The sequence below is a fragment of the Triticum aestivum genome, chromosome 6A, assembly GCF_018294505.1.
Source record: "Triticum aestivum cultivar Chinese Spring chromosome 6A, IWGSC CS RefSeq v2.1, whole genome shotgun sequence".
NCBI classification, from domain to species: domain Eukaryota; kingdom Viridiplantae; phylum Streptophyta; class Magnoliopsida; order Poales; family Poaceae; genus Triticum; species Triticum aestivum.
Window position 1 is genome coordinate 402,165,554 of NC_057809.1, and position 16,663 is coordinate 402,182,216.

General features: G+C 45.5%; 1 protein-coding gene across 1 annotated transcript; it reads right to left on the reverse strand.

The window, feature by feature from the left end:
* Window positions 1-13,635: 13,635 nt before the first annotated feature.
* Window positions 13,636-16,300, reverse strand: LOC123127657 (uncharacterized). Its single transcript, XM_044547422.1, has 4 exons — window positions 16,040-16,300; window positions 15,895-15,967; window positions 14,053-14,142; window positions 13,636-13,910 (listed from the first exon to the last, which is right to left on the reverse strand). The coding sequence occupies exons 1-4, from the start codon at window positions 16,199-16,201 to the stop codon at window positions 13,846-13,848; spliced, it is 390 nt and encodes a 129-aa protein (XP_044403357.1). The 5' UTR covers window positions 16,202-16,300; the 3' UTR covers window positions 13,636-13,845.
* Window positions 16,301-16,663: the final 363 nt, after the last annotated feature.

Consider the following 16,663-nt stretch of genomic DNA (forward strand, 5'->3'; position numbering starts at 1 on the left):
TCTTCTTCCAGAAATCCATTCAGGAATGCAGTTTTGACATCCATCTGCCAAATTTCATAATCATAAAATGCGGCAATTGCTAACATGATTCGGACAGACTTAAGCATCGCTACGGGTGAGAAGGTCTCATCGTAGTCAACCCCTTGAACTTGTCGAAAACCTTTTGCGACAAGTCGAGCTTTGTAGACAGTAACATTACCATCAGCGTCAGTCTTCTTCTTGAAGATCCATTTATTCTCAATTGCTTGCCGATCATCGGGCAAGTCAACCAAAGTCCATACTTTGTTCTCATACATGGATCCCATCTCAGATTTCATGGCTTCAAGCCACTTTGCGGAATCTGGGCTCACCATCGCTTCTTCATAGTTCGTAGGTTCATCATGATCTAGTAGCATGATTTCCAGAACAGGATTACCGTACCACTTTGGCGCGGACCTTACTCTGGTTTATCTACGAGGTTCAGTAGTATCTTGATCTGAAGTTTCATGATCATCATCATTAGCTTCCTCACTTATTGGTGTAGGTGTCGCAGAAACAGTTTTCTGTGATGTACTACTTTCCAATAAAGGAGCAGGTACAGTTACCTCGTCAAGTTCTACTTTCCTCCCACTCACTTCTTTTGAGATAAACTCCTTCTCTAGAAAGGATCCATTCTTAGCAACGAATGTCTTGCCTTCGGATCTGTGATAGAAGGTGTACCCAACAGTCTTCTTTGGGTATCCTATGAAGATACATTTCTCCGATTTGGGTTCGAGCTTATCAGGTTGAAGCTTTTTCACATAAGCATCACAGCCCCAAACTTTAAGAAATGACAACTTTGGTTTCTTGCCAAACCACAATTCATAAGGCGTCGTCTCAATGGATTTTGATGGTGCCCTATTTAACGTGAATGCGGCCGTCTCTAAAGCATAACCCCAAAACGATAGCGGTAAATCAGTAAGAGACATCATAGATCGCACCATATCTAGTAAAGTACGATTACGACGTTCAGACACACCATTACGCTGTGGTGTTCCGGGTGGCGTGAGTTGCGAAACTATTCCACAATTTTTCAAATGTACTCCAAACTCGTAACTCAAATATTCTCCTCCACGATCAGATCGTAGAAACTTTATTTTCTTGTTACGATGATTTTCAACTTCACTCTGAAATTCTTTGAACTTTTCAAATGTTTCAGATTTATGTTTCATTAAGTAGATATACCCATATCTGCTTAAGTCATCTGTGAAGGTGAGAAAATAACGATATCCGCCACGAGCCTCAATATTCATCGGACCACATACATCGGTATGTATGATTTCCAACAAATCTGTTGCTCTCTCCATAGTACCGGAGAACGGTGTTTTAGTCATCTTGCCCATGAGGCACGGTTCGCAAGTACCAAGTGATTCATAATCAAGTGGTTCCAAAAGTCCATCAGTATGGAGTTTCTTCATGCGCTTTACACCGATATGACCTAAACGACAGTGCCACAAATAAGTTGCACTTTCATTATCAACTCTGTATCTTTTGGCTTCAACATTATGAATATGTGTATCACTACTATCGAGATTCATCAAAAATAGACCACTCTTCAAAGGTGCATGACCATAAAAGATATTACTCATATAAATAGAACAACCATTATTCTCTGATTTAAATGAATAACCGTCTCGCATCAAACAAGATCCAGATATAATGTTCATGCTTAACACTGGCACCAAATAACAATTATTTAGGTCTAATATTAATCCCGAAGGTTGATGTAGAGGTAGCGTGCCGACCGCGATCACATCGACTTTGGAACTGTTTCCCACGCGCATCATCACCTCGTCCTTTGCCAGTGCCCGCTTATTCCGTAGTCCCTATTTCGAGTTGCAAATATTAGCAACAGAACCAATATCAAATACCCAGGTGCTACTGCGAGCTCTAGTAAGGTACACATCAATAACATGTATATCACATATACCTTTGTTCACCTTGCCATCCTTCTTATCCGCCAAATACTTGGGGCAGTTCCGCTTCCAGTGACCAGTCTGCTTGCAGTAGAAGCACTCAGTTTCAGGCTTAGGTCCAGGTTTGGGTTTCTTCTCTTGAGTAGCAACTTGCTTGCTGTTCTTTTTGAAGTTCCCCTTCTTCTTCCCTTTGCCCTTTTTCTTGAAACTAGTGGTCTTGTTGACCATCAACACTTGATGCTCCTTCTTGATTTCTACCTCCGCAGCTTTCAGCATTGCGAAGAGCTCAGGAATAGTCTTGTTCATCCCTTGCATATTATAGTTCATCACGAAGCTCTTGTAGCTTGGTGGCAGTGATTGGAGAATTCTGTCAATGACGCAATCATCCGGAAGATTAACTCCCAATTGAATCAAGTGATTATTATACCCAGACATTTTGAGTATATGCTCACTGACAGAACTGTTCTCCTCCATCTTGCAGCTATAGAACTTATTGGAGACTTCATATCTCTCAATCCGGGCATTTGCTTGAAATATTAACTTCAACTCCTGGAACATCTCATATGCTCCATGACGTTCAAAACGTCGTTGAAGTCCCGATTCTAAGCCGTAAAGCATGGCACACTGAACTATCGAGTAGTCATCAGCTTTGCTCTGCCAGACGCTCATAACATCTGGTGTTGCTCCAACAACAGGCCTGGCACCCAGCGGTGCTTCCAGGACGTAATTCTTCTGAGCAGCAATGAGGATAATTCTCAAGTTACGGACCCAGTCCGTATAATTGCTACCATCATATTTCAACTTTGCTTTCTCAAGGAACGCATTAAAATTCAACGAAACAACAGCACGAGCCATCTATCTACGATCAACATAAACAAGCAAGATACTATCAGGTACTAAGTTCATGATAAGTTTAAGTTCAATTAATCAAATTACTTAAGAACTCCCACTTAGATAGACATCCCTCTAATCTTCTAAGTGATTACGTGATCCAAATCAACTAAACCATAACCGATCATCACGTGAGATGGAGTAGTTTTCACTGGTGAACATCGTTATGTTGATCATATCTACTATATGATTCACGCTCGACCTTTCGGTCTCCGTGTTCCGAGGCCATATCTGCATATGCTAGGCTCGTCAAGTTTAACCTGAGTATTCTGCGTGTGCAAAACTGGCTTGCACCCGTTGTAGATGGACGTAGAGCTTATCACACCCGATCATCACGTGGTGTCTGGGCACGACGAACTTTGGCAACGGTGCATACTCAGGGAGAACACTTCTTGATAATTTAGTGAGAGACCATCTTATAATGCTACCGTCAATCAAAGCAAGATAAGATGCATAAAAAGGATAAACATCTCATGCAATCAATATAAGTGATATGATATGGCCATCATCATCTTGTGCTTGTGATCTCCATCTCCGAAGCACCGTTATGATCACCATCGTCACCGGCGCGACACCTTGATCTCCATCGTAGCATCGTTGTCGTCTCGCTAATCTTATGCTTCCACGACTATCACTACCGTTTAGTAATAAAGTAAAGCATTACATCGCGATTGCATTGCATACAATAAAGCGACAACCATATGGCTCCTGCTAGTTGCCGATAACTCGGTTACAAAACATGATCATCTCATACAATAAAATTTAACATCATGCCTTGACCATATCACATCACAACATGCCCTGCAAAAACAAGTTAGACGTCCTCTACTTTATTGTTGCAAGTTTTACATGGCTGCTACGGGTTTAAGCAAGAACCAATCTCACCTACGCATCAAAACGACAATGATAGTTTGTCAAATAGACTCCATTTTAACCTTCGCAAGGACCGGGCGTAGCCACACTTGGTTCAACTAAAGTTGGAGAGATAGTCGCCCGCAAGCCACCTGTGTGCAAAGCACGTCGGGGGAACCGGTCTCGCGTAAGCGTACGCGTAATGTTGGTCCGGGTCGTCTCGTCCAACAATACCGCCGAACCAAAGTATGACATGCTGGTAGGCAGTATGACTTATATCGCCCACAACTCACTTGTGTTCTACTCGTGCATATAACATCAACATATAAAACCTAGGCTCGGATGCCACTGTTGGGGAACGTAGTAATTTCAAAAAAATTCCTATGCACACGCAAGATCATGGTGATGCACAGCAACGAGAGGGGAGAGTGTTGTCTACGTACCGACGCAGACCGACTACGGAAGCGATCACACAACATAGAGGAAGTAGTCGTACGTTTTCCCGATCCGACCGATCCAAGCACCGTTACTCCGGCACCTCCGAGTTCTTAGCACACGTACAACTCGATGACGATCCCCGGGCTCCGATCCAGCAAAGCGTCGGGGAAGAGTTCCGTCAGCACGACGGCGTGGTGATGATCTTGATGTTCTACCGTCGCAGGGCTTCGCCTAAGCACCGCTACAATATGATCGAGGTGGAATATGGTGGCAGGGGGCACCGCACACGGCTATGGAACGATCACGGGGATCAATTGTGTGTCTAGAGGTGCCCCCTGCCCCTGTATATAAAGGAGCAAGGGGGAGAGGTGCGGCCAGCCTTGGGGCGCGCCAGGAGGAGTCCTACTCCCTCTGGGAGTAGGATCCCCCCCAATCCTAGTTGGAATAGGAATCCTCAAGGGGGGGGGGGAAGAGAGAGAGGGGGGCCGGCCACCTCTCCTAGTCCTAATAGGACTAGGGGAGGGGGGAGGCGCGCGGCCACCTTGGGCTGCCCCTTTCTCCTTTCCACTAAGGCCCATGAAAGCCCATATGGCTCCCGGGGGGTTCCGGTAACCTCCCGGTACTCCGGTAAAATCCCGATTTCACCCGAAACACTTCTGATATCCAAATATAGGCTTCCAATATATCAATCTTTATGTCTCGACCATTTCGAGACTCCTCGTCATGTCCGTGATCACATCCGGGACTCCGAACAACCTTCGGTACATCAAAATGCATAAACTCATAATAACTATCATCGTAACGTTAAGCGTGCGGACCCTACGGTTCGAGAACAATGTAGACATGACTGAGACACTTCTCCGGTCAATAACCAATAGCGGGACCTGGATGCCCATATTGGCTCCTACATATTCTACGAAGATCTTTATCGGTCAGACCGCATAACAACATACGTTGTTCCCTTTGTCATCGGTATGCTACTTGCCCGAGATTCGATCGTCGGTATCCAATACCTAGTTCAATCTCATTACCGGCAAGTCTCTTTACTCGTTCTGTAATACATCATCCCGTAACCAACTCATTAGTTGCAATGCTTGCAAGGCTTATGTGATGTGAATTACCGAGAGGGCCCCAGAGATACCTCTCTGACAATCGGAGTGACAAATCCTAATCTCGAAATACGCCAACCCAACATCTACCTTTGGAGACACCTGTAGAGCTCCTTTATAATCACCCATTTACGTTGTGATGTTTGGTAGCACACAAAGTGTTCCTCCGGTAAACGGGAGTTGCATAATCTCATAGTCATAGGAACATGTATAAGTCATGAAGAAAAGCAATAGCAACATACTAAACGATCGGGTGCTAAGCTAATGGAATGGGTCATGTCAATCAGATCATTCAACTAATGATGTAACCTTGTTAATCAAATAACAACTCTTTGTTCATGGTTAGGAAACATAACCATCTTTGATTAACGAGCTAGTCAAGTAGAGGCATACTAGTGACACTCTGTTTGTCTATGCATTCACACATGTATTATGTTTCCAGTTAATACAATTCTAGCATGAATAATAAACATTTATCATGATATATGGAAATAAATAATAACTTTATTATTGCCTCTAGGGCATATTTCCTTCACTACTGAGGGAGTCCTGGATTAGGGGGTGTCCGGATAGCCGGACTATACCTTCGGTCGGACTCCTGGACTATGAAGATACAAGATTGAAGACTTTGTCCCATGTCCGGAAGGGACTTTCCTTGGCGTGGAAGGCAAGCTTGGCGATACGGATATGTGGATCTCCTACCATTGTAACCGACTCTGTGTAGCCCTAGCCCTCTCCGGTGTCTATATAAACCGGAGGGTTTTAGTCCGTAGAACGAACAACAATCATACCATAGGCTAGCTTCTAGGGTTTAGCCTCTCTGATCTCGTGGTAGATCTACTCTTATACTACCCATATCATCAATATCAATCAAGCAGGATGTAGGGTTTTACCTCCATCAAGAGGGCCCGAACCTGGGTAAAACATCGTGTCCCCTGCCTCCTGTTACCATCTGGCCTAGACGCACAGTTCGGGACCCCCTACCCGAGATTCGCCGGTTTTGACACCGACAATGACCTTGACGAATCGTCCATTGATGCCGGCTTTGGTGTGGAATATGTGGCATCTTTGTTCTTCTTCTTGGTGATGTTAGAGGGTCAATACTTTGGAGACAACAAGTGCGGGACTTGAGTCTTCGTCGCAAAAGACTTGTTCCTCTTCATCGTTCACTTGCCGGTGCATGGCGACTTGCTTTATGGCGTCCATTTCTTCTTCACTCATTGAGTTGTAAGTGTCGTCGTCGTTGAGGATCATGGTCCGCTTGTTGGTGCACTCATAGGACTTGTAACCTCGGGCTCCGCAAGTGAAACACTTGAAGGAACTCGTCTTGACGGTCTCATCGGTTGGAGTTGATGATGATGAAGCTCTTGGCTTGAAGTTGCTCGTAGTAGGATGACTTGTAGTTGACGAAGCTTTCTTGGAACTCGACTTGTCGATGTTGGTAGTATAAGGCTTTGTAGTCGGTGTTGGAGTCGTTGAAGCTTGGTTGTTGGAGAAACCGTAGGACTTGGATGAGAACTTGGCATACTTGAAATCATCTTGCACTTCATGTTCCGCTTTGGTAGCTTGGTGCACTAGCTCGATGAGATTTGAGTATGGTTGGAAGTCGACGATCTTCTTGATGGGATGATTGAGTCCATTCAAGAAATGTGCCATTGTTTGCTCATCATCTTCCGTGACATTGGCTCTTATCATTGCAATCTCCATCTCCTTGTAGTACTCTTCAACGCTCTTGGTTCCTTGCTTGAGTTGTTGGAGTTTCTTGAAGAGGTCGTGGTTGTAGTAGGTAGGTACGAAGCATGCTCTCATGACATCCTTCATTTGTGCCCAAGTAGTGATGGGTGGTTCACCTCTTGCCTCTCGGCGCTCGATAACTTGTTCCCACCAAATGAGCACATAGTCTTGGAACTCAAGGGATGCCATGGCAATCTTCTTCTCTTCTTCATAATTGTGCAAACGGAAGATCTTGTCAACTTTCAATGCCCATGAAAGGTACTCTTCGGGATCGTTGCTTCCATTGAACTTGGGCATGGTGAACTTGAGTTTGCCATAGCGTTGCTCTTCATTGTGTTGGGGTCGGGGATGATGACGCCCATGTTGTTGATGATTGTTCAACTCGTGGTGCTCTTGGCGTGGAGGGTTGTCAACCTCATGTTGCTCTTGTCGTGGAGGATCTCTATTGTCTTCATGATGTTGAGGAACTTGTTGTTCTTGACGTGCTTGTGGAGGAGCTTGTAGAGCTCGAGGAGGGACTTGATGGTGCACGGGAGCTTGATAAATCCTCTCCCGGGCTTCTTCGCGAAGTGCTTCGGCATGTTCACGAGCTTGTCGGCCTTGGTCGGCTACGGCTCGACTTGAATCGCGTAGAGCTTGTTGTGCCTCAAGTGCTTGAGCGTCACGGAGTTGTTGTTCTTGACGTTGTGCCTCGGCATCTTGAGCATTTTGGTGTAGACACGCTCGCTCTTCCTCTTCATGTTGTCGTTGTCGTTGCCGTTCTCGTTCTAGCTCAAAGGCCTCTTGAGTTTGACGTTGTCGGCGCTCTTGAGAGTCGGTGTCGCGTAGGGGATTGAGGCTTGCTTGATGATCGTTGTGCGTGGCTCGGCGAAGAGTGTTAGATGTCGGTGTACTTGAGCCGGAGAGGGTGAAGTCGGAGTGGCGGCTTCAACGGCTCCTTCTTGAAGTGGAAGAAGAGCGGTTGAGCAACAAAGCGCGAATCTCGTCCATCCTTGCGTCATTCTCTTGCTTGTGATCTTCAAGCTTGTGGTCAAAGTAGTCCCTTGTACGTTGCTCGGAAAGTCGCAAGTCGGCGGCAAGGTTGTCGATGCGTTCACTCATGGCTTGTTGCTCTTGATGCAAAGCACTTTGTGCACCAAAGAGGTGACTCTTGGTGACGAAGGAGTTCATGTCGTCGTCTTGCTCCATGAAGAGTGGGTTGGTAGAAGTACTTGGCGTATCCATCATTCCAAGATAAATGTGAGTGGTAGAAAGAGAAGAACGAGTACCAAATGTACCTTGACCGAAGTTGAAAGTGGATCGAGGATCACTCCAATGTAGGACAAGGAAATAGCACAATTGGTACTAGCTCTTGTCGGTTTCTCACACCTACACAAGTAAAAGCTTTTGGTGGAGCTTGGTTAGGATGGTGGCACAAAATTTGATGCAATTGTAAGTGAGCTTCAATAATGTCGGAAAAGATTCGCAAGATGCAATGTAACAAGTAGACCAAGCATATAAGGTACACGGAAACACACACGCAAAAAGATAAGTGGGGTCGTGCAACCAAGGGTGAGCCAAAATGTGGAATCCACAAAAATGCTCTTGTTGCACAACACTAGAGAGACGCTAGCACGATTGCACAATAGGCGGATAAAGAACTTGTGCACAACCTACTTAGCAAAAATGCAATGACTTCTATCCCAAGTATGCTCTATGCAAGGTGTTGCTATGATATGATCCAAGATGATCGAGTATGACAATCTTAATGTTGTATGATGCTATGGTTCTTGCTTAAAAGCTCTTTGCTTATCTTTCCTCTTTGCTTAAAAGCTTGTTTGGCTCTTTGATGTTGGAGCTCTTTTCGTATGCGATGCTTGACGAACCGATATAGCAAGTGAGTATGCGATGACAACTTTGTGACACAAGAGATGATACCAATATATGCAACAATGATATATGGATGCTATGAGAAGTATGATCACTAATGTGCACAAGTCTCGTTGCCGGCAATACTCAATGGCTAGTCTCGATGGGTAAGCAACGCAAAGGAGTAAGGCTATAATGGCTATCAATGTAATGGCAAGAGTGATATGTCCAATACCAAGATGAGGTTACCGGTCTTGCTTCCGGTATGGTGTCAAAATGGTGGCACGAATACCAAGGTGTAGTTGAGGTGGTCGTTGTTGATGGCGATGTAGGACGGCGGTGATGATGTAGGACGTATCCGTGGCGAAGATGAGCGGCGGTGGTGTCGATGTCGAACCGTACCTAGATAGCCGAAACACAAAAGGATACGGTACCGCAACTCAAATTCTCAAACCTCGAAGTAGAAAATGTGTCGGAGAGCAAAACGGTCCAAAATGGTTGGGCTATGCTGAAGTGGTGGAGGTATGCAGAAGTATATGTGGTATTTGGTGGGCACCGGAACAAAATTTGGTGAAAAATGGACGGAAAACGGGGTGGTGGATGGAGATGTTGCTGCCAGGGGTCGGATGTCCAGGTGGAAGGCCGGATGTCCGGGCTTGACGAGCCGGATGTCTGGGCTCTGGATCCGGGGACGAATGGGATGAACACCGTGTGGAGAGGTCAAATCCGGGCGAAATTCGGAGGAATTTGTGGATGGAAATTGGGGAAAAATGGATGGGAAACTAGATCCACTCAAAACAAAGCAAATCCACGGATCCAAACCAACAAAATCTCAACACACCAACAAATCACAAAAAAAATTGGGGCTTGTGGGGAATTTTCGAATTAGGACGAAAAACAACAAAACAAGGCTAGAAACACAACGGGGAGGCTCCGAAATCGTGATCAATGTGGCTCATGATACCAAGATGGTGTAGGGTGGAACCCTAATCGGCCGATCTTTCACGAAAGGAGTGGATCCCGCGAAGAACACGAGGGGAAACACGAGGAGAAACATGAGAGAAACACTAAACCAACACAAGAAAGTCACACATGTGCTAGATCCTCGAATACATGGAATGATACACGATACACGATCAACTAGGGACGATACAATGGTAACGGTCTTCTCCGTGACGAGGTCTTGAGTTCTTCCCTAACAGGGGTCTTGAATCCGCTTGGGGGATCTTCTCCGGTTGAGGCTCGAATCTCCGTGGAGAAGGTAACCAAGTGGATGAGCAAAGCTCTCACACAAACATGAGCTAAACCTTTGCTAACCCTAGAAAGTTGGGCGAGGTGGAGTATATATAGTCTAGGGGGTAGAAGGGATACACGGGTCTTGGCCCTTCATTATGCGCAGACAGGGGAGGCCGGATGTCCGGGCTGGAGTGGTAGCATTTGTTGCTCTCGGGTTCGGAGGGGCCGAATTTCCGGGCTGGTGGCCGGATGTCTGGGGGCTCGGGAGAGGCCGGATGTCCAGGTTATCGCGGCCGGATGTACGGAGCCTGTAGTTTCTGGCGGTTGTGCTGCTGTAGTGGATGACGCTCCAGGGGCCGGATGTCCGGGGCCTGGAAGATGTTCTTGGCTCCTTCCGTTGGTTCTCCTCATCCGTGGACTTGGGGACTTGTACATCTTCATGCGCATCTTCGGGAGGCCCCTCTTGGTGCCTAATCATGCACAACACCTTGGACTTAGGTAGTAGCCATGTCTCATGCATAGAAAGTGGAAGTTCGGAGAGGAGTGAGTTCACCTATCTTCGATAGCCTTGGCTCGGGCTCGTGTCATTGGTCCAAGTGGTGTCGTAGGAGGTGTAGGTGCGTCCATGGGGATGATCTTGGGATGCTCCGCATCAAATAATGTGACTCCAGCATCTGTCAGCTAATGGACGGTCCCAAAAGAGGTGCAAAATGATTTTCTTCATGTGCTCATTACACAGAACACAATTATAGTTGTAAGAAACATGGTTTCCCTTCAAAAGTCATCCTCTGCTCCTGAGCTCAAATGAGCTTGGGATAAACAGTAACATGATAAAAAAGAAAACAAATTTAAAAAAACTGATTTTTTTTGCACAAACATTGACAAAAGTTTTACATGCTTGCAGAATTTCATGTTGAAAAGACATTTTTAGAAGTCGTGAAAAAATCAGCACTCCAAAATGCTTTCGAAAATAACATTTTGGAACATCAATTTTGTTTCTTTTTGCCACGACTTTCAAAAATGTGATTTCAAGATGAAAGTTTGTGAGCACGTGATACTTTTGTCAATGTCTGTACCTTTGAGTTTTACTGTTCATCCATTTAAGCTCAGGCTTAGAAACTCCATATCGGGTTTTTCTTTTCAGAAGGTTCTTGAAGCCAGAAGATCCAGAAGATCTATGCATCAGCCAAGAAGAACACTTCCAAAGTTCTAAGACCAATCATGATTTTATACATCTTCGTAGAAGAATAAACACTAGAATTCTAGGGGTAGGTCCACTTAGGCCAACTCCAACGCGTAACCACAAACGAATGTCTGTTTTGTCCGGCTTCTTTGGGTCAACTGTGGGCGCGTTGTCCTGCCGAGCTTGTCCAAATGTGGCTGTTGTGCCCAATCGGCTGATGCATTTCGTCCATCCGCCAGAATCATTGCTACAAAAATAAAAAATAAAATTAGGACCCGCGGCTATAGTCATGCCAGCACCCATAGTTCATGTCGGCTAGAGTGCGAGCCTACAAAAAAAATGCCCCGAGTTCATGTCGGCACTTGCCGGTGCTCAAAAAACGACCATTCGCGGGCCCTAGTTCAGGCTGGCACACAAGCCGACATGCAAAATGATGGCGCTCTCGACCATAGCTCAATCATCAAGCTCGAACAATTCTTTTTGCTTCTTCTCGAACCATGGCCTTCTCCTCGGGGACACCTTGCTCAAGTCCACCTTCATGATCTCCATCTCCTTCGCCATGAAAGCGAGCACCACCTCTTCTGCTTTGGTCGCTTCAATCTCGAGCTTCTTCGTTTGGATGGCCTCTTCCATCTCGAGCTTCTTCGCATGGATGCTCGCGGCGACTCTACTTGTGGAGAGCGAACATCCGACGAGCCGGTGCTCATTGCGGCCATGGCGGTGGGGTAAGAATGGTCGGTGTGGGGTGACTGAACCCTAGGAGGAGGAGGGCATGCCGCATGGCCTTGGTGACGATGGCCTCGTTCTCCTGGGCGGAGGCCTTCTATAGCATGGCAGCGACCTTCCTCTCCGCATCTCTGGCCCTTCGGCCGACCCTCTTCGTTGATTCTTGGGAAAGCTCCTTCGGCATGAGCACCTTCTTGGGCTTCTTCTTATTCTTCTTCTTCTTCTTCAGGCACACGGGGCAGGCGACAGTGGCGGCCGAGATGGCGTCGGTGGCAGGGCGATGGCGGGTGGCGAAAGGGAGGGATGGTTTTTGGGAGGGAATGGGAAAATGGGGAGGAAGTGCCCCTGACGGGCGGGCCAAGGGGAGGACAAGGTCTGGTGTCCCGCACTCCGCAGCCTATCCGTTTCGACGCAAACCGTACCCAAATTTGGGCCTGAAATGTGTCGTAGACAAATGAAAAATAGACGCCCGTCCATTTGCATCCGCGCATTGGGCCATGCTTCTGTCTGTTTCAACCCAAACGGACATGGTCTGACCAAATGAGGTCGCGCATTGGATTTACCCTTATCCATGCCATCGCCATCTCGTTGAGTTCTGCCGTGAACGGTAGCGGAGAAGAATGAATTGCCAGTGAACTTGAGTGACATAGGCCTATGAAACAAGTCTTCCAGGTTTTCCAAAGCCAAAACTGCTGAAGAGAAATCTCAATGTTATTGCAAAAGGAGTGAAGATAAGGTATGCATCCTGAAGCCTTTGGTCAAGCCATTATCAGTCCAAAAAAGAGTGGAGTCGCCACAAGTAGGTGCACAGATACCATGCTCTTTGTAGACAGGCAACAGTTTGAGAACAACTTTCCACCAAAAGGAACCCAAAGCTTTGTTACTAGGAAGACAATTTGGATAGTAGGTTTTCTGGATAATGTTGACCCAAGAGGTGTCCACTCCGTTGAAGAACTTGTGCAAATATTTCATCAGAAGAGCTTGATTGTGAATGATGATATCTAAAATACCAAGTCCTCCATGGGATTTAGGCAAACAAGCTTTATCCCAAGAAATCAGAGTCAGCTTCTTTCTCTTCCGATCCATACTTTCTTCAGAAGCAATGTGTCAAGTATTTGTTGATCAGATGGACCACAGAGAGGATGCACATAAAAAAAATGGCATACCAAAGAAGACTAATTTAGTTAATTTGTCACCATAGAACAACAAGGTGGCACGACAACTTAATCTAGTCTCAATCCTTTAGAGCATGAGCACAAAGTCTTCAATTCTTGGTTTAGAGAGGCTCAAGTTACGGATCCTATGTGGACGACAGCGTAGTCCAAGGCAGGCAAGCGCGTAGGTGAGGGCTGCAGAAGTCCAACAAGCCTAGGCTGGCAGCCAAAGAGGTAAAATGACGACATCGAACAAAGAGGGTGTGGATGCAAAGCAAAGGAAAGGCCCGGTAAGGGATTTCAGTTGGCTGAGGATGTCGAAGTCCTACGTGGCATAGGTCCGGACACCCACAAACCTCCAGACGTGTGTTGGAGATGCCCTTAACTTGTGTGCCTAAGTTACGGCGTTGAGTAAAATAAGACTTCGATTCCGTTAGCGGCTTGCAGTCATCGTAGTAGCCATATCTGAAATATAGAGTAGAGTATGCAACAGTGATCTCCAATTCAGTTGGATCCGACGAGCCACAGCAGACACAACGAGGCGGGCAATTTAGCTGAGCCCAATTCAAACCAAACCAAAACAAGATCTTGACAAAATGGTATCAGGAAGAAAACCGTGCATAAATCTACTTCAAAAGATGTCTGAATTCCATACAAGTTAATGCACAAGCTCTAGTACCGCTAGCCCTTGCTTGTGCCCCATAAACTTTCATATTACGATACTGCTTCACTCTTAACAGTCACTCTACCATGGCATCAGCTTTTTCCTTCGTTGGCGGCTTCACATTTTTGGCTTTCTTTCTACCTGTGGAATGAAGCTCGAGTGAATCTTTCAACCAGACAAACGCAGAATAGGAGTAAACTTCTCAGTCAATTCAAAGATAGAAAATTGGAGCAACATATCAGTGTTTGATGTATCATGTTACTTGAATATCAGAATAACTAACCTTTGCCTTTCAATCTTTTGATCTGTATTCTTGAGTTTTTCTTCACATTAAACTTCATCTGAGACTTGTCCTTTGCAGTTTCCGAAGATGCTGTATGTTAAAGTACAAAGATAAGCAATAGCACTGCAATGATGAGCGACACGCACGGGCACACACAAATAAGTGATGGCAACAAATATATGCAGAAACGACATCAAACAACACACTGAAACATTTAACCAGAAATAAATAAATGGAAGACAACATAGTTCCCTCCATAAGCAGCAGAGAGAATTAGGTCCATCGGCACTCATGGTTGGTCATGAACGCGTCCCAGTGCAAAACAAATACTCCCTCCGTCCCATAATATAAGAGCGTTTTTCACACTACGCTAGTGTGAAAAACGCTCTTGGGACGGCGGGAGTACATCATTATGTTGCAAAATCAAGGACAATACAAAATAATAAGGGGCACGAGTGGCACATATAGATAGTCCTGTCCTAGCTACTTTTTCAAAATGTACACTGTTTTTTGCTTTTACGATAATTTATCATAATATACTAGAAACACAACTACACATGTAAATGAAATACTAATACAGGAATAGCAATACTGGATGCTTTATTTACTATTTTTTTTATCTCATGATAATCCACGGCAATGCCATGGCCTTAGTTTGGTATGGCAATTTTCTAAACATGACTGTTTTTGTTTAAACTACCTCAATGGGTACCAAGCATAAATGCCACTTCTCAAATGGTTACCATGGCTTGGTAACTACAGCATTCAACAATATAGAGTTATGACACTGATTCTTGTTTCTTCTTGGAGTAAGTACAGTTATCACTAGGCAAACTAGCTAGCTGGACTAAACTAGTCGGAACTTACAAGAAGGTTATGCAGCCCTACCATCAGAAAAATCTATCAAGAGCAAAATAAGAGTCTTTCTTCGCAAATGAAGAATAAAATCTTTAGCAGAGAAAAGGAACCTAGGAATCAGAATAAAGTAGACGATGCCATTGAAGCTGTAAAGAAGCGAGGTAAATGACACTACATAATTACATATGAACTTTATCACTACCATCTGGGCACCAGCGTAAATTCAATTAGTATAAATATAGATGGGTACCATCAATTCATCACTAGTTCTTTTTTTTTGTGGCACTCCACCACTAATTCAGACATCTTCATACTGAAGCATACCGAGCAGAATTCAAGAAGTTGGATAAATCAATATCGTTTTGAAACATATTTCATCATGATAAAATAGAATGCAACCAAGAAACAGACATTTCAACACCAAGCAAACCTAGGAAACATAATGTGTCACCCTGAGCCTTAGCATCCTATCTGCAACACCAAATTTAACTGGTAACTAACTGTTCAACCTAAGTGTACCATTAATTTATGCCACTAGTAGACTGACAACAAATAGAATCATTTTACAACAAGGTAACACTCTAAGTTATGCTTCGACCACCATTTTATCATACCAGTGTAATCAGTAATCAGAGCTTAAAAAGTCGAGATGAACATTACAGACAACATCAAAGCGAGCATCAGCAACATCACCAATGTTACGATTACCATGAATGGTTCAACTGAACCTAAAAGAAACGCACAACACATGACTCGACAACAAATTCCATATATAACTTAAATGGACGACCTCACGACCATGTGGCAACGCAATGCAAAAACACTACGATCAAGGGAATGCAACACATCTAGAGCAAATGGGCAATGCTCCCGAATCACTAGTAACCAAATTCTCGTGCAAATTACGCAGGTCTACAGACAAATAAGCAAACTGGCTAATCCCCTCCATTCGGCTCGAAATAATCAAGCAAACCGAGACTGTACTTTCAGCAGACACCATGTCGACGTCGCCCATGTTGTTCTCCAGCGCCTTAACCATCACAGCCTCCTTCTGATCCTGCACCAAACAAGCATCAGAGCGCCACCAGGGAAATAAGTAGGAGGGGAGGCGGAAGGGGATAGAACCTACCCGGTTGAGGCGGCGCAGGAGCTTGCGCTTGCGCTTGCCAGATATGGCGATGGGCGCGTTGTGGTGCTTGAGCTTGCCGGAGTTGGGATCCCCATGGGCGCGGCGCTTGCGGTCATGGCTGGACTCGCGCTTGCTCTTCTGCACCACGTTGTACTTGGCCATGGCGGCGGGTGGGTCTCGGCCGCCGCGGAAGAGGAGGAGAGGAGAGGAAGCCGACCGAACCCTTCCGCCCCGGCCTTTAACCCTTCTCTACTGCCTGGAGATTCGCGCAGGCACACGTGTCTGCTCGGCCGCTTGAAGATTCGTGCTACTAGGGCATGCCTGCCCAAAGTGTGACATCTTTTTTTTGCGAGGGTGCTACTTGTTGTATGATGTTGTAATTGCACGACACATTGCTCTTCGTGCATAGTCACGTATATATAATGTATAAAGTAGTCCTCGGACCTCAACTATACAAGAAACTAGGAGGTGGGCTCAATACACAATATGCACATAACACATATACTCAACATTCACCCACCCACCCATCCCCCCCTCAGTCGAAGCGGCACCGCTGCTGATGCAAAGACTGGACCGAAACTCCTCAAATGATGCCGTAGGCAAGCCCTTGGTCATGATATTGGC